This window comes from Myotis daubentonii, chromosome 7 (assembly GCF_963259705.1).
Source record: "Myotis daubentonii chromosome 7, mMyoDau2.1, whole genome shotgun sequence".
Taxonomy (NCBI): domain Eukaryota; kingdom Metazoa; phylum Chordata; class Mammalia; order Chiroptera; family Vespertilionidae; genus Myotis; species Myotis daubentonii.
In genome coordinates, this window is record NC_081846.1 from 86,680,141 (window position 1) to 86,707,876 (window position 27,736).

At 47.3% G+C, this 27,736-nt stretch overlaps 1 protein-coding gene across 2 annotated transcripts in view; it reads left to right on the forward strand.

Moving 5' to 3' along the window:
• The window catches only part of RALB (RAS like proto-oncogene B), a 43,876-nt gene extending 20,032 nt beyond the window's left edge, over positions 1 to 23,844 (forward strand). The window contains exons 2-5 of one of the 2 annotated variants that reach the window (XM_059704707.1): positions 7,173 to 7,337; positions 15,610 to 15,818; positions 18,879 to 19,069; positions 22,329 to 23,844. In XM_059704707.1, coding sequence (XP_059560690.1) covers positions 7,224 to 7,337; positions 15,610 to 15,818; positions 18,879 to 19,069; positions 22,329 to 22,339 — 525 coding nt within the window. In that variant the 5' untranslated portion in view covers positions 7,173 to 7,223 and the 3' untranslated portion in view covers positions 22,340 to 23,844. The remainder of the gene's footprint in view (positions 1 to 7,172; positions 7,338 to 15,609; positions 15,819 to 18,878; positions 19,070 to 22,328) is intronic. The other variant, XM_059704706.1, reaches the window with a different exon arrangement.
• Positions 23,845 to 27,736: the final 3,892 nt, after the last annotated feature.

Here is a 27,736-nt window from a genome sequence, read left to right on the forward strand (position 1 = left end):
AGGCCAGTAACAACTGATGAAATTGAAGCAGTAATTTAAAAACTTCCAGCAAACAAAATTCCTGGACCAGATGGATTTACAGTGAATTTTACCAAACATTCAAAGAAGCACTAACACCTATCCTCCTTAAACTATTCCAAAACATTCAAGAGGAAGGAACACTTCCAAGCTCTTTTTACAAAGCGAGCATTATCCTAATTCTAAAACCAGATAAAGACTCTACAAAGAAAGAAAATTACAGGCTAAAATCCCTCATGAACACAGATGCTAAAATCTTCAACAAAATATTAGCAAATTGGATCCAGCAATATATTAAAAAGATCATACACCATGATCAAGTGGGATTTATCATGGGGATAGGAGGCTGGTACAATATTCATAAATCAATAAATGTGATACATCACATAAACAAATTGAAAGATAAAAATCACATGATCATATCAGTAGATGCAGAAAAAGAATTTGACTAAATTTAGCACCCTTTCCTGATAAAACCTCTCAGTAAAGTGGGAATAGAGGGATCATATCTCAATATAATAAAGGCCATATATGATAAACCTACAGCCAACATAATACTCAGCAAAAACTAAAAGTGTTTCTCTTAGTAAGAGGAATGATAAGGATGTCAGCTTTCACCACTCTTATTCAACATAGTACTGGAATCCTAGCCACAGCAATCAGCTCTATGTTCATAGCAGCGTTATTTACAACAGCTAAGATTTGGAAACAGCCCAAGTGCCCATCAGTAGATGAGTGGATAAAAAAGCTGTGGAGACATTTACACTATGAAATACTATGCAGCTGTAAAAAAGAGGGATCTCTTACTCTTTGGGGCAGCATGCATGGACCTGGAGACTATTACGCTAAGTGAAATAAGCCAAACTGAGAAAGACAGATATCACATGATCACACTTATTGTGGAATCTAAGGAACAAAATGTATTGACTAACAGAATAAGACCTGACGTAGGAAGGCATGGAACAGACTGACATACCTCGATGTGGGGTGGGGGGGATGAGAAGAGATAACATATGCTTATATGCATAGCCCACGGACACGGGTAGTAGGATATTGAAGACCTGGAAGAGTGGTTAAGGGATGGGAGGAGGGGGTGGAATGGCAGGAAAAATGGGAGATATCTGTAATACTATCAACAAAAAATATATTAAAAAAAATAAAAATAAATGAACAAGGAATCTAATGGACAAAATAAACCGATGAATAAAATAGAACCAGAGACATGGGAACATGGAACAGACTGATGAATCTCAGATGGAAGGGAGGTGGGAAGAGATTAACCAAAGAACTTATATGCATATATGCATTACCCATGGACACAGGTAATAGAGTGGTGAAGGCCTGGGGTGGGGTGGGATCTGGGTGGAGGAGGGCAAGGGGGAGAAAAGGGGTGGGGAACATCTGTAATACTCTCAAGAATAAAGATATCTTTAAAAAAACAAAAATAAGAGCATGGATACTGTTTTGGGAAACTCCATTGTTACGATTATGACCTCTTAATACTATCCAGATGACCTTCAAGCCATCCTATCTGGAGAATACATGCTTAATGCAGGTCTTTGTATGTGTGTGGTGTTTGATAGTCCCATATGCTTTTGTGCACATATCACCCAGGACACTTGAATTTTATGAGGGGGCTGGAGGAGTTTCTCTCTTCATTTTCAGATTTGCATTTGATTATCATGATGACTCTGTGATACAGACAAGGTGGCATTTGGACTCTACCTACCAACTCATTTTCTCCCAGCTTGTTAAACAAAAAGACTACTGATTTGGTTAGCCTAAGACTAAGGTTCACTTAAGACCACCTGCTCCTGCTGATACTCTGTTTGGTGGTTTATATACTGTGATTTGTTTTCAGAATTTTACTTATCAAGTGAATATGTGTTCTGGTATTTTAATTAATGCTAAATGGTAGAGAGTGTTATCTACTAGTAATGTATCTAGAACATTACCTACAAGCATTTCCCAGGTCCCTGCTGAGCCATTGTTAGTTGGGAGTGCCTTGCTTCTCTGTATGTGTTTATTCTTACCCATCCAACGCCTTACAAGTTAAGTTGGGCTAGAGGACCCACTTTGCAATGGCCCCTCACTTTTTCTAGGATACATTTCTGCTTTTGTTTTGTTTTTGTTAATCCTCACCTGAGGATATTTTTTTCCATTGACTTTTAGAGAGAGTGAAAGGGAGGGAGGGAGGGAGAGGGGAGGGAAAAGGAGAGAGAGAGAGAGACATTGATGTGAGAGAGAGACATTGATTGGTTGCCTCCCGGCTGGGGATCGAACTTGCTATCCAGGTACGTGCCCTTGACTGGGAGTCAAACCCAGGAACCTTCAGTGTTCAGGCCAAAGCTCTAACCACTGAGCACACCAGCCAGGGCTGGGATACATTTTAGGTCCTTTGTAGATGAACATGTCATATCTTTTGAGAGCCATCACCTAGTCACCTCCCCACCGCACCTCATGCTTCAGGACTCTGGTGCCTGGTCCCTCTGATGCTTCCTGCCTTTGTTGCTTTGCCTGTGCTCTCTCTGATGCGTGGGAAGCTCTCCTCTCTCGTACCCACCCACTGAGTGAACTCTTGTTTAATGTTCAAGCCTTTCCTGACTCTCTTTCCCAGAGTTCCTTATGCTTCACTATGCCTTGTGCAGTCTTAACATTTATCATTGCGGGAAATTGTATTAAAATGTCTTTCCTTAGGACAGTGGTCGTCAAACTGCGGCTCACGAGCCACATGTGGCTCTTTGGCCCCTTGAGTGTGGCTCTTACACAAAATACCACGTGCGGGTGCGCACGTACAGTGCGATTGAAACTTCGTGGCCTATGCACAGAAGTCTGTTTTGGGCCTGGGCGTGTCTATTTTGAAGAAGTGGTGTTAGAAGAAGTGGGGGGTGGACATATAGAGGATGAACGAAAGGAGGTAGACGAAACAAGTACACAAGACGAGTGTGGATGGGAGAGTTGGAAGGGGTTGACCTCAGCGAACGTACCTCAATCAGATTGAGGACGTTTTTAGCGAAGGCCAGCTTAGGAGTACCCTAATTAAGTTCATAACAATGTACCTACCTATATAGTTTAAGTTTAAAAAATTTGACTCTCAGAAGAAATTTCAGTCGTTGTACTGTTGATATTTGGCTCTGTTGACTAATGAGTTTGCCGACCACTGCCTTAGGAGATTGGGTTTTCCAAGGGCACAGACCCACAGTGTCGTACAAGTAGCACTTAAGTATTTTGGGGACAAAAACGAATCAAGTTACGGAGCTTCTGTGTTGATGAGTAGAACATGTTAAAGGGTGTCTGTTGGTGTGTTTTTTCGAGTCCCCTGCAGAAGGCTTCTCTGACTGTCGGAGCTGTGCCAGGACTTGGTCTTATGGGCCCAGGTCTGTGTGTGGCTTTCAAGAACTATTGGCGAAAAACCCAAACAGTTCATTGGAGAGATCAGGAGGTTTGCAAGCCCCTCAGAGAGAGTTCTGAATTTTTTTTAGCAAAGGCAGTGGGGGGGGGGGGGTTAGAATTGCTTTGCAAAAAGTGGTGTATATGCTGAAGTTAGGGATGAAGTGTACTGAGTCTATAACTTACATGAAATGTGTCAGAATTTAAGGATGACTGTTAAATAGAGGGATACCAGATGGCTGGGTGTGTGATAAAGGAAATGGAGCGAAATGTGAATTGTAGCACCCAGGTGGTGGGAACATGGATTCACTGTGCAGTTCCTTCAACTTTTCTTAAAGTTTGAAACTTTTCATGATAAAATGTTGGGGGAAAGGATATTGTATTATTTTTAAGAGCACATATATTGGCTAGGCATATCTGTAATAAACAAATCATCAGCATGAACTTCCTAAGCCTTAATTATTTTCCTCCCTGGGATTTCTTTGCCTCTCTTTAGTCAAATCTCAGTTCTTATGTTGCTCCCTTAAAATTTCCCTGACCTTCAGTGTAATGTAGACGTTTCTCCTGTGTTCCCAGAGCAAACCTCGCATACTTCAGCCGTGGGATTTAGTATCCTATGTTCCTTTACTAATCTGCCTGAACCACTCGACTTTGAGTTTCTTGAATACAAAGACTGTTTCTGGAATGCTTTTGGTACAAGTAAAAATGAAAACAATAGCCAAAACCAGTTTGGCTCGGTGGATAGAGCGTCGGCCTGCGGACTGAAGGGTCCCGGGTTTGATTCCGGTCAAGGGCATGTACCTTGGTTGCCGGCACATCCCCAGTAGGAGGTGTGCAGTAGGCAGCTGGTTGATGTTTCTCTCTCATCGATGTTTCTAACTCTCTATCCCTCTCCCTTCCTCTCTGTAAAAAACCAATAAAAATATTTTTTAAAAAATGAAAACAATAACAATAAGTAGGCTAACAGTAGTTTAAACAAATGAGTTTATTATCTCCAATAACAGAGGAGTGTGGGGGCAGCACATCCAGGCCAGGACTGGTTCAGGGCTGGTGCTCTGCCTCTCTCCTGCTTCCCTCACCACGTCAGGTGGACTGAAGCAGTGTGTGGATTGGAAATAGGCACCATGGTCATTCAGTTTCTGAGCTTTCAGCCGACATCTGTGAGTTTGTTGAATAGTCTTCAGTTCGTTTATTATGGTTTCTTCTAGAAAAATTGATTTTTTGTTGAAAATAACAGCTCAGAATTTTATAAACAGCTCACATGTTTATAAAAGCCCCCCACCTGGGAAATCATTTCTTCATTTTCATACAGCTATAGGAGTTCATAGCAGCAAGGTTGCTTCAGAGAAACAGAGTGACAGCTTACGGTCTGGAGGCTCCAGCCTCCTCCCCCAGCCTCTGCTCTGTGGGCCAGAGCAGTTTCACCCCCTAAACCATGGCCTTTTGGGGAGGCCTGCCCCTTATCCCACTTGTTCTATTTTAGTCACAGCTCAAATGTGCTTAATTACCTAGTTCATTGCTCAAGACACTTATTAAAAAGTGCATAATTAGAAAAGGGGAGTGGAAAGAAGGGAGTAGAGGCAGATAATTGGGGGGTCCAATTGAAGGGGGAGGGCCCCAGGCCTGACCCACTCAGACAGGCTCAGATCACAGTACTGATTTCTGCGGTGATGGCAATCCTTAAGTCATCAAGAAAAGGTTTAAGTTCAGTTTAATAAGATGGATAGATAAATATGTGAAAAACGTTAAAAACTACGTAGATAGGACCTCAAATAGGTTTAAAATACCTTCTATACTAATACAAGGGTAATATGCTAATTCTGCCGGACATCTTCCGGACGACCGTCCTGAAGCCCTTCCTGACAAAGCTGGGCTGGGGGAAGCCGCCCGAAGGCGCACGTGGTATTTTTAAATGGAATGTAGTGCTGGCTGCGCGGGAGAGTGGCCGGAGCTTGCACGCCGAGACTTTCCGAGGGTGCTGTTTGCTGGCCATCAAGGCTGTCCCCACGGTGGGCTTCCAGCTCAGTCCGAAGCTCGGGCCGGGAAGCTGGATAGTGAGCGTCATGCTCTGTCGTAGGTTACGAGTTCCCGCCAGGGAACACTGGCTTCTCTCAGCCCAGGCTCTGCTCCCTCATTCACATCCGGGAACAAAGCCGCCTGCTTCTCTTCGTCTTCCAGGCCAGGCTGCGCGGCCAGGGGTGCCGGAGCGGATGTCACACGCCCGCCCGCATGCTCGCTAGCACTCGGCGCCCTGGCTGCCGGGGACTCTCATCACCCTGCGGGGTTTGTGCCCTCGCTCTCCGGCTCTGAATGCCCCCAGCACATATGTGCCCGTCCGTCTCTCGGGCTTACAGTTCTGTCCATGTACCAATGCGCTTCTGCTACCTTCAGAAGCGGACGCTGGAAAGGCGGCGTCTGGCTGCTTTCTGGGGCTGCTCCCCTGTGTGAGGCTCCGCTCCTCTCACTGTGGGCCTGTCGCTGAAAAGCCCCGAGTTTGCATTTGGTTTGTAGCCTGGTGGTGCGGACCCTGATGCCAAACAACTGTCAGCTTCAAGTGCCCATGCGGTGGGGTGGGGGTGGGGGAGCTGTATCACCTGGAACGTGCTCAGCTCTGAGGATAACAGGGCGGCCTGGGCTTTGCACCATGATACCGCAGAAAACCAAAGACCTCTCGGTGGCTTCGTGTCCAGTACTTTAACACACTGTGAAATAATTCCACTCTTTTTCTTCTCTAAACCTAAACAGTCTTTTGTCATTAAAGTGAAGACGTAGGAAGAATGTGTTTATACTAGCTGGGCTCTTGGCCATTAGATTTTCACTAAAAACATGTTGTGTCTGTTTTTAGAATGCATATTCCAAGGGCGTTCCAAAAAAAAATGAAAGAGTTCAAGGTTCAGTTCAAGGTTGACCCTCTTGGTAAGGAATGGGGGTGAGGGGCATAATACAGGCATTTCTCTCCAAGAGCTTACAGTCTTAGTTGGATGGAATAAGACATACAGTATTAAAAAATTTGTTATTTCAAGAGTTAAAAACAGTGCAAGACAAATACAAGAGGTCATACAGTATTAGGCAAGTTTCAGATGCATGGAGGTTCAGTACTTCAAATGGCAGCGGCTATCAATGATCAGCTTGGTAAAGGTGCATCTTACCCAAAGAGCTCACCGTGTAATGTGGCCTATGGCAAACCTTTGACAACTCAGAGGCTGAATCTTAGTAATTGTTCTCTCTTATCCTAAAATTGCTTTGATTTTAAAGGCCTCCTTGGTCCTTTTCCAAACCCCTAAACCTTTACTCCCCTTCCCCCAAGTTTTTAGTGTATGAAAGCTAAGTTAAGGTTGTTGGTCGAGAAGTAATGCCGTCATGATCCTTGAAGTAAATAATTTAGTTCTCCTCCGTGAAGGCTACTTACAGAAAAATACGTGTACTTACCCTCTTCAGTGACCTCCGCGTGTTGAGTCTCGAGGGCTGTGTGGGTGTGTGATGGGGTGGAGTGAGGATACAGAGGGAGCGAGTCCCCAGTGCCGGCGTTCTCTGTGGCTCCAGATGACTTGGGGCAGGTCGGGCACCGGGCTCGGGGCATTCCCCCGGGTGGGGCAGTGCTGAGGGTGTTTGACCTTCATGGCAGGCGGTCTCCCTGCCGTCCCCCTGACAGGCCCAACCCCGTTCTCTCTTGACTTGGCTGCCCTGGCTGCTCTGTGGTGAATGACTGCCAAGGGCTGGGTAGAAACCAAACCGCCTCTCATGTCTGTCTTCCGCATTGGCAGCTCTTCACCTGAGTCTTCGGTCCCCTGTCGCCACCTCAGCAAACCAGCAGGATGGCCGCAAACAAGAGCAAGAGCCAGAGCTCCTTGGCCCTGCACAAGGTGATCATGGTTGGCAGTGGAGGGGTTGGCAAGTCGGCCCTGACGCTTCAGTTCATGTACGATGAGGTAAGCCCGCCTTCTGTCTGCGGTCAGGGTCCCCTCCCCAGCCTGTGCGTGTGCCGTCCACCCACGTGCAGGGAGGGTCGTGGGCCAGATCGTGGTGAGGTGCTTCCCAATAGCTTCACGAGGGGTCTAACCAGCAAACGCTCTGGATTGCTGATTTTTGTTATGTCTTGTAGGGATGTGAGGCCCCTGCTCGCATTATTTCCCTGGTTACACTTGGAGCTGTCTTTCTGACAGGAGCAAGGGAGGGGGAGGGACCTTTGTTCAGGGATTTCTGAAGAATGGGTCTGATACTTAGCTTCGTGACAGCTGATTTTGGGAGCTGTTGAAAGGGACAGCTAAGCTGTCAGAAGACTTAATTTTTTCTCAAATGATAGACAGCAGGTACAGCTTGCACCATCCTGGCCCGGGTTTCCATCCTAATGCTGAGTTGAGCATGACAACACAGTCTTGGTTCCTGTGGTCGCAAATGCCCCTGCTTGGTGGCCGTTACTGATCCCACAGGCAGTGTTTGGATTAGAGCTCAACCCAGGGACCTCTCATGTGGTCACATTTCACACGGGCACACACTGTACAGAATGTGTGAAAGGAAGCTATGGGAACCACCGTTCATTAAGATCATCACCCCTTTTCACTAGACTTTCCATCTGTCCAGCCTCCCCTGCTGTTGGGTGGTGTGGGAGTGGCCATGGCCATTCTTGGGACCTAGCTGAGGGAAGAGGAATTGAGGACAGTTTAGTTGGGGATTGGTGGTGTATGTTTATGTGGTTTGGAGTCGCTTTGGCCTGTGGTTCTCACCAGCCATCCCAGTGTAGGAATGGCTTCCAGGAATATTCCCCGCCCACGGTGCTGACTCACCTGGCACTGGGACTGGAGTGCAGCCAGGGGTGTATCTTGGTGTGGGCGTGTCCTACGACACCTGGCACTGAGTGAGTGGGTGGAGGAGAAACAAGGGTGGAAACATGGAGCTAGAAACTAGTCTGGAAAGTTCTTCCCTATCTTATAGGAAAGCTCAGTAGAGGGATCCTAAATTTGATAATAGTCCTAGAAGTTTCATTACTGGTAATGTCGAGTAGTTGTGAAGCTGAAAAAAACCTTTCTAAACTATTAATAAAAAAAGAACTTTTGGATCAACTAGGCTATAGGAAAGACTAAGCTATATTTTTATTCTTTATAGGAAACATTTCAAAATCATTGACATATGATAAGATACTCAAAGAATACACAGCAACCACAAAAAAATGTAGGAACATATTCTAGTGGTATACCAGGCAGTAAATAGTGTTATTTTGCTGTACTGTGATTGTATTAGTTTTCTATTGCTGTAACAAATTTCTACAAATTCAGCAGCTTCAAACGACGTATTTGCTACCTCTAGTTCCCAGGGGTCAGGAATATGTCATAGCTTAGCTAGGTGTCCTTCCCAGGGTCTCACAAAGGCTGCCTTGGTGTCAGCTGTGGCTGTGAGCTCAACTGAGATTCGGGTCCTCTCCCAGCCTTCCTGGGTGCTGGAAGATGGAGGATAGGGGTGCACAGCTCCTAGAGGTCCCTGCCACCAGGCCCTTTCCTCAGTGTTCACACCATAGTCCCTGCCACCAGGCCCTCCCCACAGGTGTTCACACCATGGTCCCCGCCACCAGGTCACCAGGCCCTCTCCACAGGTGTTCACACCATGGTCCCTGCCACCGGGCCCTCTCTACAGGTGTTCACACCATGGTCCCTGCCACCAGGCCCTCTCCACAGGTGTTCACACCATGGTTCCTGCCATCAGGCCCTCTCCTCAGTATTCACACCATGGTCCCTGCCATCAGGCCCTCTCCACAGGTGTTCACACCATGGTTCCTGCCATCAGGCCCTCTCCTCAGTATTCACACCATGGTCCCTGCCATCAGGCCCTCTTCACAGGTGTTCACACCATGGCTGCTGTTTCTTCAAGGCCAGGAGGAAAGTCTGTCTGCTTAGCTACTACTGATTCTTACATAAGTACATGTAATCATTGGTAATCTCATTCATGCCCATTGCCATATTCTGTTGGTTAGAAGCCAGTCATTCAAAATTTTTTATAATGGATTTTTTGAAAAAGATTTAAAAAATGTATTTTTTTTAAATTGATTTCAGAGAGGAAGAGAGAGGGAGAGAGATAAAAACATCAATGATGAGACAAAATCATTGATGGGCTGCCTCCTGCATGCCCCACACTGGGGATCAAGCTCGCAACCTGGGCATGTGTCCTGACCAGGAATTGAACCGTGACCTCCTGGTTCATAATTTGACGCTTAACCACTGAGCCACGCAAGCTGGACTGAAAAAGATTTTTTATTGATTTTTAGAGAGAGAGGAAAGGAGAGGAGAGAAAAGAGAAACATCGATTCGAGAGCGATACATCCACCGGCTGCCTTTTGCATACCCCCTACCGGGGATCTCTCCTGGTCATACTTGGCTGTATCTTATGTGAGAAAGTTTTGTTTCTGATGCTCACTTTTCTCTATCTCATATCTGGCAGAATCTCCTTAATTTACCCACACATTTTTGCATAAAAGAAGAGATGTAGATTTTGAAGTCTGAGTCTGTTTTTGCTTATTAACCTGGTATTCTTAGGAAAAATTCCTTACTTTTCTTTTGTAACAGGGGAAGAACAGAGGGTCAGGAGAGGAATTAAGATGAAGGAGACAGGATTAGAGGTGTAGTTTGTTAATGAGATGAGGGAAGGGGATTTTGCCCCCTAAAGACTGAATAATGGCTTGGCCGGTGTGGCTCAGTGGTTGAGCGTTTACCTGAACCAGGAGGTCATGGTTGATTCCCAGTCAGGGCACATGCTTGGGTTGGGGGCTTCACCCCCAGTAGGGGACATGCAGGAGGCAGGCGGTCACTGATTCTCATCATTGATGTTTCTATCTTTCCCTCTCCCTTCCTCTCTCAAATTGATAAAAAAAATATGTTCTTAAAAAAGAATGACTAATTGGCCCTAGCCAGCTTGGCTCAGTGGATAGAGCATCAGCTCTTGGACTGAAGGGTCCCAAGTTCGATTCCGGTCAAGGGATATACCTCAGTTGCAGGCTCGATCCCTGGCCCTGGTCAGGATGTTTCTCTCGCTCTGTCTCTCCCCTTCTCTTCCACTCTTTTTTAAAAAAAGGGAAAAATGTCCTTGGGTGAGGATTAACAACAACAAAAAAGAGTGAATAATTGGCAATGTCCCATGTTTTTGGTTGTCACGTGTGGGGGCAGGTACTAGTAGCAGGCATGCTCTTAACCTGCTCCAGCGCACAGGAGAGAGCTGTCTGCCCAGATGTCCGCGGTGCCGCTGTGGAGAAGCCCGGGTCAGAGGCAGAGCTCCGGGGCCGGGAGCCCTCTCTCTGCTCTGCACACCCTGGAGACCAGGAGTCTGGTCCGGATTGTTCATTCCTATGATGTATGTTTGCATGTGTGAAGGGCAAGAGAGAGGGAAATGATGCAGGCTAAAAGTCCAGTGTTCTCTTTAGCTTCTTCAGAGAAGCAAAGGAAAGCTATGCTTAATCTTGGGCTATTTTCCTCACAGACTAACATATTTGAGGACTGAGAGGCAGCAGTTATTGAAGAGTCGGTAAGACGAAAGCAGAGCAAGGGAAGACTAGAGTGCAGTGGTGTGTGCTTGGGGAAATCTACCCGACTGCTCCATCAGCGTTGTCCAGCAGCCTTCTCAGGGATGGAGTGCTCTGTGTCTCCATGTCCAGAACCCGGGCTCCTGGGCACTGCAGACCTGCCTGGGGGCTGCTGCATTGCACGGTGTAGTTCCAGAATCACAATTTTGGATCTTGAAGAGACCTTAGCGGTGATTCCCAGATCAGGCTGATCATAGAATCTCATGGGGGATCTTTTAAAAAATTTCTGAATAGTATTTCTGGAGTTGGGAACCAGGAATCTTTCTTTTTACAACGCCCCTCCCTCACCTCCCCCCGCCCCCCCCGGCCCCCTGCAGTTCTGACATGTGGCCCGGTGTGCAGCTTCTGCCTGAAAGATCAACAAGTTAACCTGATGTCATAGGAAAGGAAATTGCGTCTGTACTTGGAGGCCAGTGGTCTGAAGTGTCATGGGCCGTTCACACTGTTTCTGGTCCAATGTTTTCCCCACGTATATGGTGGAATTGCCATGGAAATTGGATTATGGAAGGAGCCACAGTCCCACAGTTCTTTACTTTTGAATTTGAGAAAATTAGAGGGAGATTTTAATCATTTTACCCTTGGCCTAAAATATCGGAAGACTTTTGAAGCTATTTGGGTTTCCAGTGAGGTGAGGTTGATGGTGGGAGACTTCAGACTTGGAGTGGCTAGAAAAGCCGGCCCAGCACAGGGGTGTGCATGAAGTTTGTCTTGGACTTGCGCGTCTTGGGCGTCTGGGACTGAATCGCACACATCCCTGCAAGGCCAGCAGTATGATTCATCTTAACAGATACATGACTTCAGAGATTTCCTATTTCTGTGGAAAAATTTAAGCGTCAAGGTTATGACCTAATGTTCTCATAATAAGCACCTTTCCCCTAGCACAGAGGTACGCATTCACATCGGGACATTCTGACTCCTGGTGTCAGAGGACTCCGGGGAGCTCTTGCAGGTGTGAACCTTGAAAGCTCAGAAATATGCCCTTGAGATGCTCTGAGGCGTCGGAGATCGCGCTGCGGGGGTGGCGCTGCCGGGTATTTGTCTCTGTGGAGGGAGTTAAAGGAAGGACACTTGAGAGGCATAGGCAAAGCTGCATGCTCTCTATTTTAAGATAATTATTAGGGTGAATAGGAGATACCTAATACTAACATCTTTTAGTATTTTTATTTTTAGGTTTAAAAGCATTTGAGCTGATAGCTTCTAATTGGCAATGCAAGGCTCTTTTCAAGTTTTCTTCGGAGGTCCCTAAGTTCGTGTTGATATTTTCAATTCAACTTTTAAATCTTTAACAATTTAAGTTACAGTTTTACTAAGAACCAGAGGCCCAGTGCACAAAATTCATGCACGGGAAGTTCCCTCAGCCCAGCCTGCACCCTCTCCAATCCGGGACCCCTTGGGGGATGTCAGACTGCTGGTCTAGTCTGGCAGTTGGACATCCCTCTCACAATCCTGGACCGCTGGCTACTAATCACTCACCTGCCTGCCTGCCTGGTCACCCCTAATTGCCCCTGCCCCCGGCCTGATCACCCCTCACTGCCTCTGCGTGCTGGCCTGATCACCCCTAACTGCCCCCCCCCGACCCCCCGCCGGCCTGGTTGCCCCTAACTGCTGCCCTGTTCACCCCCAACTGCCCCCTCCCTGCCAGCCTGGTCACGCCTAACTGCCCCCAACTGCTGGCCTGGTTACCCTTAATTGCAGCACGCCAGCCTGGTCGCCCCCAACTATCCCCGTCTGCTGGCCTGGTCGCCCCAAACTGCCCTGCCCCACTGGCTTGGTCGCCCCCAACTGCCCCCCCTGTGGGCCTGGTCACCCCAGGCAGCCTGCTTGTTCAGTCGTTTGGTTGTCCCTCAGGTCAGCCCTGGGTGGCTGGGCAGCTGACATCCGAGGCTTGCCTGCGCCTCGGGCTGGCCCTGGGTGGCTGGGGGGCTGAGGGGACTGGGCACCGCCCAGTGGCTGTGGGTGCTGCCATCTTTGCGGGCGGCGAAGCCAATTAGCATATTCCCTCCTCATTGGCTGTGGACGCTGCCATCTTTGCGATGGTGTGAGGCTCAGTTAGCATATTCCCTCTTTATTAGATAGGATAATTCAAGTACCATGGAACTCACAGTTCAGTGATTTTTAGTGTATTCACACAGGTGTGTGAGCATCACCACTGTATACATTTCATCACTAGTTCTGCCCCAACCCCTGCATACAGCAGCCATTTCTCATTACTGCTCCCCTGCCACCTCATCCCTGACAGCCGCTGTCTGGTTTTATGGATTTGCCTATTCTGGATGTTTTATAGAAATGGAATATTTCTATAAAAATATTGTATAGAAATACAATATGTGACCTTTATATCTGACTTCTTTCATGTAGCACAATGTTTTGAAAGTTCATCCATGTTGTAGTACTAGTTCTTTTTTTGAAAAAAAAAATGAGGTAATTCATATACCATAAAATTTACCCTTTTAAAAGTGTACAATTCCATATATTTTTTAGTATATTCACAAATTTGTACAACCATCACTACTATCTAATTCCAGAACATTACCCCCCCAAAACTGCATACCCATTATCAGTCACTCTCCATTTCCCTTCCCAAGGTCCCAGCCACCACTAATCTGCTTTCTGTTTCCACAGATTTGTCTATTCTGGACATTTCATGAAAATACACTCATATAATATGTGACTGTGTTTGGCTTTTACTTACCGTAGTTTGTCAAGGTATATCAATATTGTAGCATGAATCAGTCCTTCATTCCTTTTTAAGACTGAATAGTATTCCGTTTGCCATGTTTTGTTTATCCTTTTGTCTATTTGTATTGTGTCTACTCCTCCCCAGGGTGCCTCCTCCTTATGGCCCCTTCTCCCCAGGGACCCGCCCCCTCAGGGGCCCTCCTCCCCAGGGTCCCTCCTCCCCAGGGCCCCTCCTCCCCAGGGACCCGCCCCCTCAGGGGCCCTCCTCCCCAGGGTTCCTCCTCCCCAGGGTCCCTCCTCCCCAGGGTCCCACCTCCCCAGAGTCCCTCCTCCCCAGAGTCCCTCCTCCCCAGAGTCCCACCTCCCCAGAGTCCCACCTCCCCAGGGTCCCTCCTCCCCAGGGTCCCACCTCCCCAGGGTCCCTCCTCCCCAGAGTCCCACCTCCCCAGGGTCCCACCTCCCCAGAGTCCCACCTCCCCAGGGTCCCTCCTCCCCAGAGTCCCACCTCCCCAGGGTCCCACCTCCCCAGGGTCCCACCTCCCCAGGGTCCCTCCTCCCCAGGGTCCCACCTCCCCAGGGTCCCTCCTCCCCAGGGTCCCACCTCCCCAGGGTCCCTCCTCCCCAGAGTCCCACCTCCCCAGGGTCCCACCTCCCCAGAGTCCCACCTCCCCAGGGTCCCTCCTCCCCAGAGTCCCACCTCCCCAGGGTCCCACCTCCCCAGAGTCCCACCTCCCCAGGGTCCCACCTCCCCAGGGTCCCTCCTCCCCAGGGTCCCACCTCCCCAGGGTCCCTCCTCCCCAGAGTCCCACCTCCCCAGGGTCCCTCCTCCCCAGGGTCCCTCCTCCCCAGAGTCCCACCTCCCCAGGGTCCCACCTCCCCAGGGTCCCTCCTCCTCAGGCCCCTCCTCCCCAGAGTGTGTTGTCAGGCAAGCTTGGGGTGCTGGTTGGTAGGTGAAAATGGTATTTCAGTGTAGTTATAATTTTTGTTTTCTCTACTCGTGAGGAAGAACATCTTTTCGTAGGTTTAACATCACAGGCATTTACTTTTCTGTGAATTGTGTATGTCCGTTGCTACTTCCCCATTGGATTGTTGATCTTTTTGTGCAGACTGTTTGTATATAGCTCCTTGTGAAATGGCTTCAAATATTTTTTCCTCGTTTGTCATTTATCTTTGTTTATAGTGTGTTATGTCAAACAGAGTTTACATAGTCTAATTTATCAAATGTTTTTTTACCTGGCTTCTGGATTTTGAGTCACAGTTATTAAAACGGCCTTTCCGACTTAAAGGCGGTAAACGGATTTCACCCAGGGTTCTTCTAGTACTCGATGGTTTTATTTTTCACATTGAATCGTGGAGGCATTTGGAGTTTGTCATGTCATGTTGCTATTTAAGCCTCTTGATACTTCTTGTCAGATTACTTTTCAGAGGAGATTTTTACTTCTGCTGATTATGAGTAGGAGCTCCTGTTTCTCACCTTTTTAAAAAAAGTGCTTTTATTGATTTTTAGAGAGAGGAAGAGATCGAGCACACAACCCGGGCGTGTGCCCTGACTGCGAATCAAACAGGGACTTCTTGTTTCCTGGGTGGGCACCCAGACACTGCTCCACATCAGCTGGGCTGTTCTCACCGTTGCCAGTGTTTGTACTATAACTTAATACTGACAGTAGCACCGCCCCATGTTCTGCTCTGTGCTTGGTTCCCTCATGTGTAAAATGGGAATTTCTGCTCTTGTTGTTTAAAAACAAAATAAAAAATGGTAGACTGAACAATAAAGAACAGAAGTGTTATATGGGAAGCTATTTTTAGTTTAGTGTTTTACACACAGTGTCGTCATTATAGGCGCCCAGTCATGTGCAGTTGCTCATAGGTAAAGCACTCGGTGTTGACACTTACTTTTTGGCAGATTTTATTTCCCTACAACCTTGGCTGATTGCTGCTGCTGATGTTTCTGTCCTCAGTTTGTAGAAGACTACGAACCTACCAAAGCGGACAGCTACAGGAAGAAAGTGGTTCTCGATGGGGAGGAAGTGCAGATCGACATCCTGGACACCGCGGGGCAGGAGGACTATGCGGCGATCCGCGACAACTACTTCCGGAGCGGAGAGGGCTTCCTGCTCGTGTTCTCCATCACAGAGCACGAGGCGTTCACAGCCACGGCCGAGTTCAGGTCCGTTTGCCCTCCTTCCCACGCGCTGGGCGGGGAAGGGGCAGTGGGAGGGCTGAGCTTGTAATTAGGAAGAATCTCTCTAAAGAATTCCCTGGCACATTATAGTCCACTATTTGTTATCATCTGTTTGGACTTCCCTGTTTTGTAATAATTTCTAAATATCAATTATCTTCAGAATCTGTTGTCCCTGTGAGTGACAAAGCCACTCCGTACATTCAAGAACCTGCTGTTCGCTTTCATATACATCCTGAGAGACCGTGCTTGATAAGAGTTAAATATCTTTTTTATAACTTTGCTAGAGAAGTAATAAGTTTGCTCTGTTTTGAGGCTTAGGAAACGTGGTCAGCAGAGTGAAGGATGTGAGTCCGAGTGACCGTTTGCTGCTACCGGAAGGACTTAGCGTAGTTGAATAGAAAGAACTGCTTTAGAAGCAGGCAGACCTGGGCTTGAGTTCCTGCCACTCACCAGTTTTGTGACCCCGGCAAGTTTACTCAGCGTCGAGATGCTGTTTCTTTATCCGATCGGTGAAATGAAGTGGTGCTTCCGAGCATAAATCCCTAAGGGCAGGACCTGTGGCTACCCCTGTTGAGCCGCATCCCCAGCCTTTTCTCAGTGTCGTCCTGTGTTCCTTCCCTAGCGAGCGGAATAGTCCCTGCTAGCATCCATTCAAAAACGTGGGACGAGACCGTACGCTTATTTTGCTATAAGGAAGTAGTGAGCCATTAGGCGTAATTCTTAGGAATTCCAACGGGAAGGGAATCTTTCTCTTTCCCCCATTCCATCCCATTGTACACAGCTGTGCTTTTTCATCTGTCCTCATAAACACCTGTCGTGATGACGCTTTCCTATAAGAACCAGATCTAGGGTCTGACAGGAAACTAAAAAAGAAAAGCAAGCACAGTAATTTTTTTCATTCTTTAGCAAGTTTGGTCAGAAATTAGGTGAATATGAGGAAGCTAAATCCCCCCCAAGATTTGGAAGGAAGCCGGGGGCCTTCGGGGTGGCGGAGAGAGTGGGAGGTAATGAGGGAGGCCTCAGAGTTGCAAGGCCTCAGGCTGAGCATCTCAGTTCTCTGAAACTAGAGTGTGAGACGTCCTACTCCTTTTTAGACTCCGACACACCTTGAGGTTTCTGAACGTGGCTGTAGCCCATGGGTTCGTAGCTGTGTTTGCAGCTACAGAATCCTGTTTGTATGTCGCCTTGTGGTAAAACAGGACAGACGCACACACTACCTCCTTTTCTTCCCTTTCCTAAGCCTTTGATTTCCTATTGCTCTTTGACTCACCACGAAAGGAAATGTTGGACGGTTGGCGTCATCTCCGGAGAATAGATGGTGCCACTCTTGCCACCCTTGTCCTGTCTCCCTTGGATTACCCCCCCCACCCCCCCCACACACACTTATACTATTCATTTATTCTCAGAGAGTTAGAGCAGTCTTGTCTCATCTTAGGAGAAGGGTTTTGGTTGTGATTAGAGAAGTGGGATCCTTAGAAGAAAAAGGACAGATGACTCCCTAAAAGAAAAAGGAAGGGGAAGCTAGTTCTCTTGACTTGAACTCTGACAAACCTCAGGCTGTCCACGTTCCTTATGTCATTGGATTTAGGCGACGATCTGGGCTGAGTGGCCACACTCATTCCCTTTACTTTATGCCTGTTAGCAGCTGTAAAATGTAGCATTTCTGTACTTACCTTCCACATTAGAAGACCTAACATAAAATAAAATGTCAATATACTCTATTTTGAAATTTTCCCTGGATATATTCTACAAACTAGAGAAATGGGTTTTGTTACAGGAGACCAGTACTTGGTACTCCCATTTTTGAATCAATATATTTATTAATGTGCTAATTTTACTTGCCTGTGCAAGACTGAGCTAGAAAGCTATAAGTTTTTATTGTTCATAATTTATATTGATCACATAGCTTCTAAATGTAGCAGGCTCTTTGACCCCTGTTGAAATGTAGGGGATAGAATTTTCAAGCTATCTCTAACTTTTCTTCTTTTTCATTTTTCTTAAAATAACTTGATATCTGGTACTTCAGTCAACTGTATGGAAAAATTTTAAATATTTTTATTATGAATGTTATCCTATATCATATACGAATCAATGCAAATCTCCATGAAGTACATTTTTTGAAGGGTCTCTGATGTATTGGAATGTAGCAGTGTCCTCGCTGGATCAGAACAATGCAAGTGGAATATTTAGTTTTTTTAATATTTGGTTTTGATTAGTAACTTTAGAAAGCTGTTTATTTTCAGTGGAAGTAAAACTTAATGTGCTATAGGTAGCAGTTCTTTTAGAGAAGATGTTTTTGTAGTACTTTTTCATGGGCCTTGGAGTATTTGCTTCCCCCCCCCCCACCCCCCCACTTTGTGTGGAAAACTAATGCACATTAAATACAATTTCTGCCTAACATAGCTGTCCCCATTGTGTGGCCTGTAATTTATAGTATCTAAATGGACGTGGGGGTGGGTGGGGAAGGCAGGTGCGCACACACACGTAGACGTAATACAGCAGAAGCTGCACAGAACCAGGCTCCCTGGGCTACTAGAGGCTCCTCCGATGCTCTTTTATATTCTTTTTCACTAAGGGAGAAAATTACTGCTGTGACCCCCTCAATTGATTTCATGATCTAATTGACTGCTACGTTCCATATGAAAAACACTGGATTTCATAGCTTTTATTCTCACAGAGAAATCATGCCATCTTTTTTCAGGGGAATTATTAAGCATTTTATGTATGAAGGTACTTCTTTTAGCTTGTTTTTATCCTAGAGGCCCCTGTGTTTGTTTCTTCTCTTTTACCTAAGCATAAATTGGGGAACCTATTGAAATGCAGAATCCTGGGCTCCCATGCAGATACTTACTTCTGTGGGGTCCGGAGTCTGAATCTGCAATGAGCACCCCCGGCCATTCTGAGAACCAGACTTTGAAGACCCTTGGCCAGTTTATGGCAGGCGAGGGGATGCATCTTTGGCACATGGCGTAAGAATGCAATTTCTTCTTCTGCCTTTGGAAAGCGTCTCATTCTGGGTGGCTTTATTTTGATGTAACGCTGTAGGGAGCAGATCCTCCGTGTTAAGGCTGAAGAAGACAAGATCCCATTGCTTGTGGTGGGAAACAAGTCGGACTTGGAGGAGCGGAGGCAGGTGCCGGTGGAGGAGGCGCGGAGCAAAGCAGAGGAGTGGGGCGTGCAGTACGTGGAGACCTCGGCCAAGACTCGAGCCAACGTGGACAAGGTGGGTGCGCTCTGTGAGTTTCTTGGAAACAGACTGAGAAACAGCAGAATCCAGACGTCTCATCTGTTTGGTTTTAAGGGACCGTTTATGGGAACTACGGATTTTTGCAGGTCGATGCTGTTGTAATGAGAAGCATTAGGAGGGTTTGACCGTGGCTTTAACACAGCTCAGAGTCCTGTCACTTCGTCATGAGCCTCGTTAGAGGCTTAGCGAGGGCTCCGCCTCAGAAGGGCGGGGAGAAGATGCTGCAAGGTGGGCACCAGCGCCACAGTCCTCGGATAAGGTCATTTCCCTCCGTTTCCTTCCCTTACAGCTCTTACAGCGCCGAGATGCCGTGGGAACTTAGCTCTTGTTTATATTAATTAATCTACGATGACATTGGTTTCTGCAGCTTGCTTTGAGCCATGAACATAACCCCGGTGTTCAGTGAGGACTAGCTTCCCCATGCTCTCCAGCCCAGGGCCTGGTCTCCAGGCACAGCGTGGGGCGTTCCCCCGAGGAACTCGGCCTGTGGTGATTTTGCCCTCACGGAGTTACTGGTTGGATTTATCCTTTCACCTTACCATCGCAGGCAGAGCCAGGCCTTCTGTCTTAGAACTGAGCCTCTGAGTAGTGCTTGCCCTCAGGAGTCAGCTCCCCAGGGATTTCTCTTCTCTTCCCTCCATCAGCATACTTTCCTTTTCAAACCTCTGAAGCTAATGAAAGGATGCTCTTGATCATGATGAACAGTGACAATTTGGAAACCCACCTACCAGTGATTGCTATCGATAGGCCTTTCAAAAAATACAGAGCTACAGGGGCAGCCTAAAGATGGGCTCCCGTGCCTCACCTCTGCCCTGCTCCGGGTTCTGCTCCGGGTTCCTGCCTTGTGAGCTTCAGCCCAGTGCCCGTCAGCCACAGTGGGCGTGTCTGCTCTGCCTTGTGCAGCATCAGCATCCAATCCCCCACTCGGCTTCCTCCGTTTCTCTTTCTTGTGGAGAGAGTCTCCTTGACTTCCCTCCAGAAGAGGAGCGATTGGTGAGCCAGCTTTGCTGCGGCTTGAAACCAGCTGGAGGAAGGTGGCCAAGGTTAGAAGGCTGTGTTAGCGGGAGTTCACTTTAGAGCAGTGGTTCTCAACTTTGGCTACACATTAGAATCACCTGGGAATCTTTTAAAAATCCTGATTTCTGGGCCTCATCCTCTTGAAATTCTGTTTCTTTGTTACTAATGTTGTGGCCCCACCCCATAACAAAGAAACAGAATTTCCGGAGGATGAGACCCAGAAATCAGGATTTTAAAGATTCCCAGGTGATTCTAATGTGCAGCCAAGGTTGAGAACCACTGCTTTAGAGGCACTTTGGCAGCGCCACTTAGAGCTCTCCAGGTGTAGTCTGTCTGCACCAGAAGTAGGCTCACCTGTCGGCCACTCTTTTCTTTGTATTATTGTCCCAACTCTTATGTTGATTCCGTGCTATGCCAAATCACTTTCTTTCTATAAAATTGCTTCCTAGCTGTAGAAACCATCCAGGAGATCCAGACATCAACTCTATTTTTAAGAAATGAGGATGATTTCTCGCAGGGGGCTGTTGCCTGCAGTTTTTGGATGGGGTGGGGAAGGGGAGGCTGTCGTTCAGCGGCTTGTCATCGCCCCTTCCTCCACGGGACCACTTGACCTGCCAAGCAGGAAGCAGCAGAAGCTTCTGGCTGCGGCATTGTGTTCCTCGGGAGACAATTCGCAGGAAGGGAGGTTGTTGGTAAGATCAGCCCAGGCACAGTTTTGTCACTTTTGAGTTGGACACCCTCCATTCCCCTCCCCCGCCTTTTGTTAGAACAGAAAGGGAAACCAGTAAGTCAGGAGCCCTTCACTGTTGCTGTGTGGGTGGGGTGCTTTCCTGCCGGGTGCTGACGTCAGCCTGCTCCCATCTGGGGGAGTCCTCTCTGTGCCTGAGCTGGTGGAAGGCTCAGGTCCCCCTCAGAAAGCCCGAGCTCACTTCCTGCGGCGGCGCTGGGCCTGGGAAGATAAGGCAGCTGTGGTCTGTGAACCGCCAAAGACAAGCCTGCCCGCCGCCCCCCACTTTGTCTCGTCATTCTCTAGGAACAATCGCAAATGTTTCTTTCTGGGGGCATATTTGTCTGCTGGGGTATAGTCAGTACTTTGGCACAATTGCTGGGAGCAGAGGGCAAAACCCAAACTATTGTGACAAATGATAATCTGTATCTAAGCAACATACTGACATTCAAAGACTGAGTCTCGTCTGTTCTTGATAAAGTTCCTTCCAGCTGACGTTGCAAGGACAGCGGAGGGTTCTTCCTCAGAATTAGGGCCGGGGTGTGCGTGGGGAGGGTGGCCTGCCAGCACATCTCCCTCCCATTCCCCAGTTCATATGCAGGAGCTTTTGTTTATGACCCCCCCCCAACACACACACAGCTGTGTTCCTGGGCCTGCTGTTGAGCTCTGTGGGGACTGTCATGCGTAATGACGTTTCCACCTTCTTATGGTCCGTGTAAGGATTAAACAAGAACAGGCACTTACATCATTTCCTTTTCTGGTGGTTGGCCATGATAGCGAGTCTGATTCCTCCTGTCACTCTCAGGATCTGTGACGTCACCACCTGTAGTAGGTCTGTTCTGTGTTGTTTTATCCCTCCTCATCCTGAGTGGAAGGGAAGGAGGGAGGACAGAGAGAGAGAGAGCGAGAGCGAGAGCGAGAGCGAGAGAGAGAGAGAGAGAGAGAGATGACACATTGATTGGTTGCTTCCTGCACACCCCTGGCCTGGGGCCAGGGATCAAACCTGCAACCCAGCTACACGCCCTTGACTGGGAATCGAACCCGAGACCCTTCAGTGCTTGGGCCAATGCTCTAACCATTGAGCAACAGCCAGGGCAATTAGAATATGTTTTTAATGTTAATCTTATTTGCTCTAGGTGGTTTGTTTTTGATGGCATATAGTTTATAAGAATGCATATGGCCGAAACCGGTTTGGCTCAGTGGATGGAGCATCGGCCTGTGGACTGGGGGGTCCCAGGTTCGATTCCGGTCAAGGGCATGTACCTGGGTTGCGGGCACATCCCCAGTGGGAGATGTGCAGGAGGCAGCTGATCGATGTTTCTCTCTCATCGATGTTTCTGACTCTCTGTCTCTCTCCCTTCCTCTCTGTACAAAATGAATAAAATATATATTTAAAAAAAAAAGAAAAGAATGCATATGATTTTATTCTTAGTTTAATTGCTTCCTAAAATCATTAAATGGCTTTTTCCTTCCTGTTCTTTTCACCCTTTCCTCCTCACCCCAGGTGTTCTTTGATCTAATGAGAGAAATCAGAGCAAAGAAGATGTCAGAAAACAAGGACAAGAATGGCAAGAAAAGCAGCAAGAACAAGAAGAGTTTTAAGGAGAGATGTTGCTTGCTGTGAAGAGATGTTGCCATGATGGCGGACGGAGTCCATTGCCACTGCGGACATAGGGCTGTCGTTGAGGGAAGACTGTGGTCTACTTGTGTGCTCCCTGCTCGCCCACCCTCTCCACGCGGACTTCTTCAACGGGGAAAATATCGGTGAGTCCGTGGCCGGCAGAAGAAACAAGCCCTGACCTTGCATGGACCGGCCACGCTGTCAGGAGGTTTTGCAGCTCCCTCCTCCCTCCCTTCCTCCCTCCTTCTTTCCCTGAAGTTTAACCAAGTATGAGTGCGAGAGGTAGGAAATAGTCCAACGTTAATTAAAATGGAAGCGGTCTGTCATAGTGTCTTATTCCCCCCAATTTCATAACATTAGCACCTTTTGTTTTGAAATAAAATTGTCTTATTAGGTTTTGGGAGAAGGGGTGGGATATGACTCCCCCAACCCTTGTCAGCTTAACAGTAGTACTCAGAAAAATCCATGAAACTCTAATGACGCTGAAAAACCCAGATTTGGGGAGATATGTTTCTTGGAAATCTGAGTGGATTTGAAGTAACAAAAAAATAAATTTGAGTTTGCCCACAGAGGTCAATACGAAGCTCATAACTCCTCTCAATATGAGAAATGGAAGCTGTGTTCTTCGTATTTAAGTACCGGCCAGGGATTGTCTGTGTCGGCTGATCCTTCCTGTGGCATCTGGGTTTGGCAGGAGCCTCTCTTTAATGGACTGAGTGAAGAGTCAGCAGTGGGATGCTTTCTAAATGATGCACTTTGCTCATCAGGTTTTAAAACTTCTTTGGCTAAATCCTCTCCTAATTGCCGGTCCAGTGGTTCGGCTCCTGGTCTCCATGGCAGTCAGCACATCCTGTCTTCCAGGCCGCTGCTCTGCACATGAGGAGGCCTCCCGCAGGGCACAGTCCTGGGGCCGCGGAGCAGCACTGCCTTCAGCTCAGGAAGCCAGCCTGCGCCAGGCTCCTGCGCCCCTCCTGGCGCTGCCGAGCGATTCTGAATTTAGAATTGGAATTTGTTGGGAAGGTTAAGCCATTGCTCTTTTACCTCTGAGAACTGGCTGCTGTTCCTAATTTTTTTTCTGAGACAGCTCTATTCTTAGAAAATTTTTTTATTGGTGAGATATTGCTAATCTTTTTTGACTCAATATTCTAAATTCAGTAATCAGGAAATTTTTCATGAGGAAAGGAGGACTGTGATAAAAGCCCAGTATTCACATTTTCCCCATCTTTCAGAAGTGACATTTCACACCCAGGTGCCCAAAGTGAATTGGGGTGGGGGAGCAGGAACCTTTCAAACTCATGGTTATATAGAATTAATGGAAATTATGGTCTGACTGGAAAACAATCTTGTATAACTTCCCAAAGAACCATGGACTTTTGAATAAAAAAAGCAGACAAATACACATGTTCAGGATTTCAGCCTTCTTATTTTACCCTTTTGTCATACATGTGAAATGCAGGTATTAAAGAAACTGAGAGTAAGTTATTCATTATTCTTGTGTGATTTTCTGCAACATCAGACACTTTATTTCAATTCATCCTTTGAACTGGACTGTGGGAAATAAATACAAACAGTATATTTTAGCAGTCTTTCCTTTGGGAGAGATGACCACTCTTTCTTCTTAAAAATTAAAAAAGTAGAAGGTACTCACAATCTTGAAACAACCCAGTGCCACCTGTTGGCTATCACTTCCCATCACGAGTAGGTGGATTTTAATAAGCACAAGAAATAAAAGATGGTATGAGTTGTTTCATGCTGTGGAAATTATTCCATGATTGCTATATGTTATTAGTGTATGTGTAAAATTATATTTAATGAATAGCAATCAGAAATGGATTTTTCGGAGAACCAAGATGGCGGCATAGGTTAACGCCAGAGTTTGCTGCTTTGAACAACTACTTCAAAAGTGAAACCAAAAAACGGAAGGGACATCACCCAGAACCACAGGAACGCTGGCTGAGTGGAAGTCCTACAACTAGGAGGAAAGAGAAACGCACACGGACACTCAGAGGAGGCGCAGTGCTGAAGTCAAATTCTGAGGTGCAGAGTGCGCGGAGCAGGCTGGCGGCGGAGGGCGCGGTTGGCGTTTTCAATCGGGAGGGAGTCGCAGACTCTGAGCTCCAGATCCGGGCGAGTCTTTAGGGACCCAGACTCAAACGGGAGAAGCGGGACTGTCTGGCTTCGGTCAGAGCGAGTGCAGCTTTCTCTCCGAGCTTTGCAGCGGGTGCTGGGACTCAGAGAGGCAGAGCCCTTGGGGACAGGACTGAGAGCCGCCATAACTGCTCTCTCCGGCCCACCCTGTTGATCCTGTGCGACCCGCCCCGCCCAAGCCCTGCACAGAGGCATTTGCCGGATAGCCTCAGGCAAAGGCTAGATTAGCACCTCCCTAGAGGACAGAAGTTCTCTCACTGCTGACACAGCTGATTCTCATAGCCACTTGGCCTGGAGGTCAAACCCTCCCTGGAATTAGCTACAACAATCAAGATTTAACTATAAGACTGCGAACAAAGACCACTAGGGGGTGCACCAAGGAAGCATAACAAAATGCGGAGACAAAGAAACAGGACAAAATTGTCAAAGGAAGATATAGAGTTCAGAACCACACTTTTAAGGTCTCTCAAGAACTGTTTAGAAGCTGCCGATAAACTTAATGAGATCTACACGAAAACTAATAAGACCCTCGATCTTATATTGGGGAACCAACTAGAAATTAAGCATACACGGACTGAAATAACGAATATTATACAGACGCCCGACAGCAGACCAGAGGAGCGCAAGAATCAAGTCAATGATTTGAAATGCGAGGAAGCAAAAAACATCCAACCGGAAAAGCAAAATGAAAAAAGAATCCAAAAATGCGAGGATAGTGTAAGGAGCCTCTGGGACAGCTTCAAGCGTACCAACATCAGAATTATAGGGGTGCCAGAAGATGAGAGAGAGCAAGATATTGAAAACCTATTTGAAGAAATAATGACAGAAAACTTCCCCCACCTGGTGAAAGAAATGGACTTACAGGTCCAAGAAGCGCGGAGAACCCCAAACAAAAGGAATCCAAAGAGGACCACACCAAGACACATCATAATTAAAATGCCAAGAGCAAAAGATAAAGAGAGAATCTTAAAAACAGCAAGAGAAAGAAACTCAGTTACCTACAAGGGAATACCCATACGACTGTCAGCTGATTTCTCAACAGAAACTTTGCAGGCCAGAAGGGAGTGGCAAGAAATATTCAAAGTGATGAATACCAAGAACCTACAACCAAGATTACTTTATCCAGCAAAGCTATCATTCAGAATTGAAGGTCAGATAAAGAGCTTCACAGATAAGGAAAAGCTAAAGGAGTTCATCACCACCAAACCAGGATTATATGAAATGCTGAAAGGTATCCTTTAAGAAGAGGAAGAGGAAGAAAAAGGTAAAGATACAAATTATGAACAACAAATATGCATCTATCAACAAGTGAATCTAAGAATCAAGTGAATAAATAATCTGATGAACAGAATGAACTGGTGATTATAATAGAATCAGGGACATAGAAAGGGAATGGACTGACTATTCTTGGGGGGGAAAGGGGTGTGGGAGATGTGGGAAGAGACTGGACAAAAATCGTGCACCTATGGATGAGGACAGTGGGTGGGGAGTGAGGGCGGAGGGTGGGGCGGGAACTGGGAGGAGGGGAGTTATGGGGGGGAAAAAAAGAGGAACAAATGTAATAATCTGAACAATAAAGATTTAATTAAAAAATAAATAAATAAATAAATAAATAAATAAATGGATTTTTCTAACAAAATAATTTATACATATGAGATTCTTTTTCATAGAAAGATAAGGAGGCAGTGTTATTTATAAGTTTGAAACAGTTACTCGCTAAATGATCTGCTGTTGTGCCCATACCTGGCATTACTTTCCAAAGCATTCATCCCAGAGAGGGGTGAGCACCTGCCTGGTGCCAGGCTCTGTGCTGGGAGCCGGATAGGGTGTTGAAGGAGACGGGCAGGATCTCTGCTCTCCTGGAACGGACGCTGCAGCGAGGAAAGAGACACGTAAGGGAACATGGCAGGGCCTGTGCTGGAGGACAGTGACACGGGATCTGATGGGCACTGTTTGCGGGCAGCAGAGTTGCTTTCAGGTGGGTGGTCAGCAAGCTGCTCAAGGAGGCGACTTTCAAGCTGAGACTTCATGACCCGAGGAGCCAGCGTGGAGGGGGCCGTGGGCGTGGGGAGCGCTCCGGGCTAGAGTGCCGCCCGCCGGCCGGAGGCCCTGGGGCTCAGGAGAGGGAAGCTCGGAGACCAGCCTGTGCGGGAGCACAGCCGGGCAGGGCAGAGCGATTTCGGAAGGTGATGCAGGGGAAGACACCCAGGTACAGAATGCCCCGCAGGTGCCGATTCCTCAGCTCTGAGACTCCGTCGGTTGTACGACGTCATCCTAATGTGTGTGCCACAGGAAAGGAGAGCCTGCCGATGAGGCGAATCCATCCTGTTTTCAGTGGCATAAAAATGTGGGAAAGTTGTAGGTTTTAGCTTCGGCGAATTAGGATACATACATTTAAATGATACCTGAACTATAACATGTACTTGGTCTAGAAATTACATGGTAAGAAAATGCCATAGAAGCTTAGTAGCAGAGACATTGACAGTGGACGGGGACTAATGTATACAGTTAGCGCCAATGGTAGTAAACGTGACTTTGGTATTTGTATTTCAAAAATTCATGAAGTTACTTAATCAAAATGGTGAGAGCACGTGCTTTAAAATTCCGAGGGCCTGGGAGTGCTCGTGAAGGAAGCCCTTCAGTCTCGCTCTTCCCTCCCTGCGGGTTCCTGGAGAGCCCGTGGAACCATTGCTGCTCTCGGGTGTTGGGTGGTGCTCCCCGGCTCCGGGTCCTCGTCTGCCGCCTGGCTTCGTGGTCCTCAGTCGCAGACATTCCCAGGGTGACCTGCTGTGGCAGGAGAGGGTTTAGCTCACTGCTCCCTGCTCCCATCCCATGTGTGACAGCCATGGCACTGTTTTCAATTCCTCTCGGTGACTGTTAATACTTTTTGAACTATATTTAAACTTCTGTTTCTTACTCTGGACAGCATCCCGCGGCTGCCCACTCCGAAAGGGGAGGATGTGGCGCTGCCCGCACCTCGATCTCGCCGCCCAGCTTCGGTCAGCTCTTCCTTCTGTCACACGCTGTGCTTCTACCTTCCAGGGTAGCTGACATGGGTATTCCGTTCTCTTGCCACAGTTCCAGCTTTCCTGCTTTACCTGTAGATGAGTTCTGAAAGCTGAGTACCAGCCAGCACGGTTTGA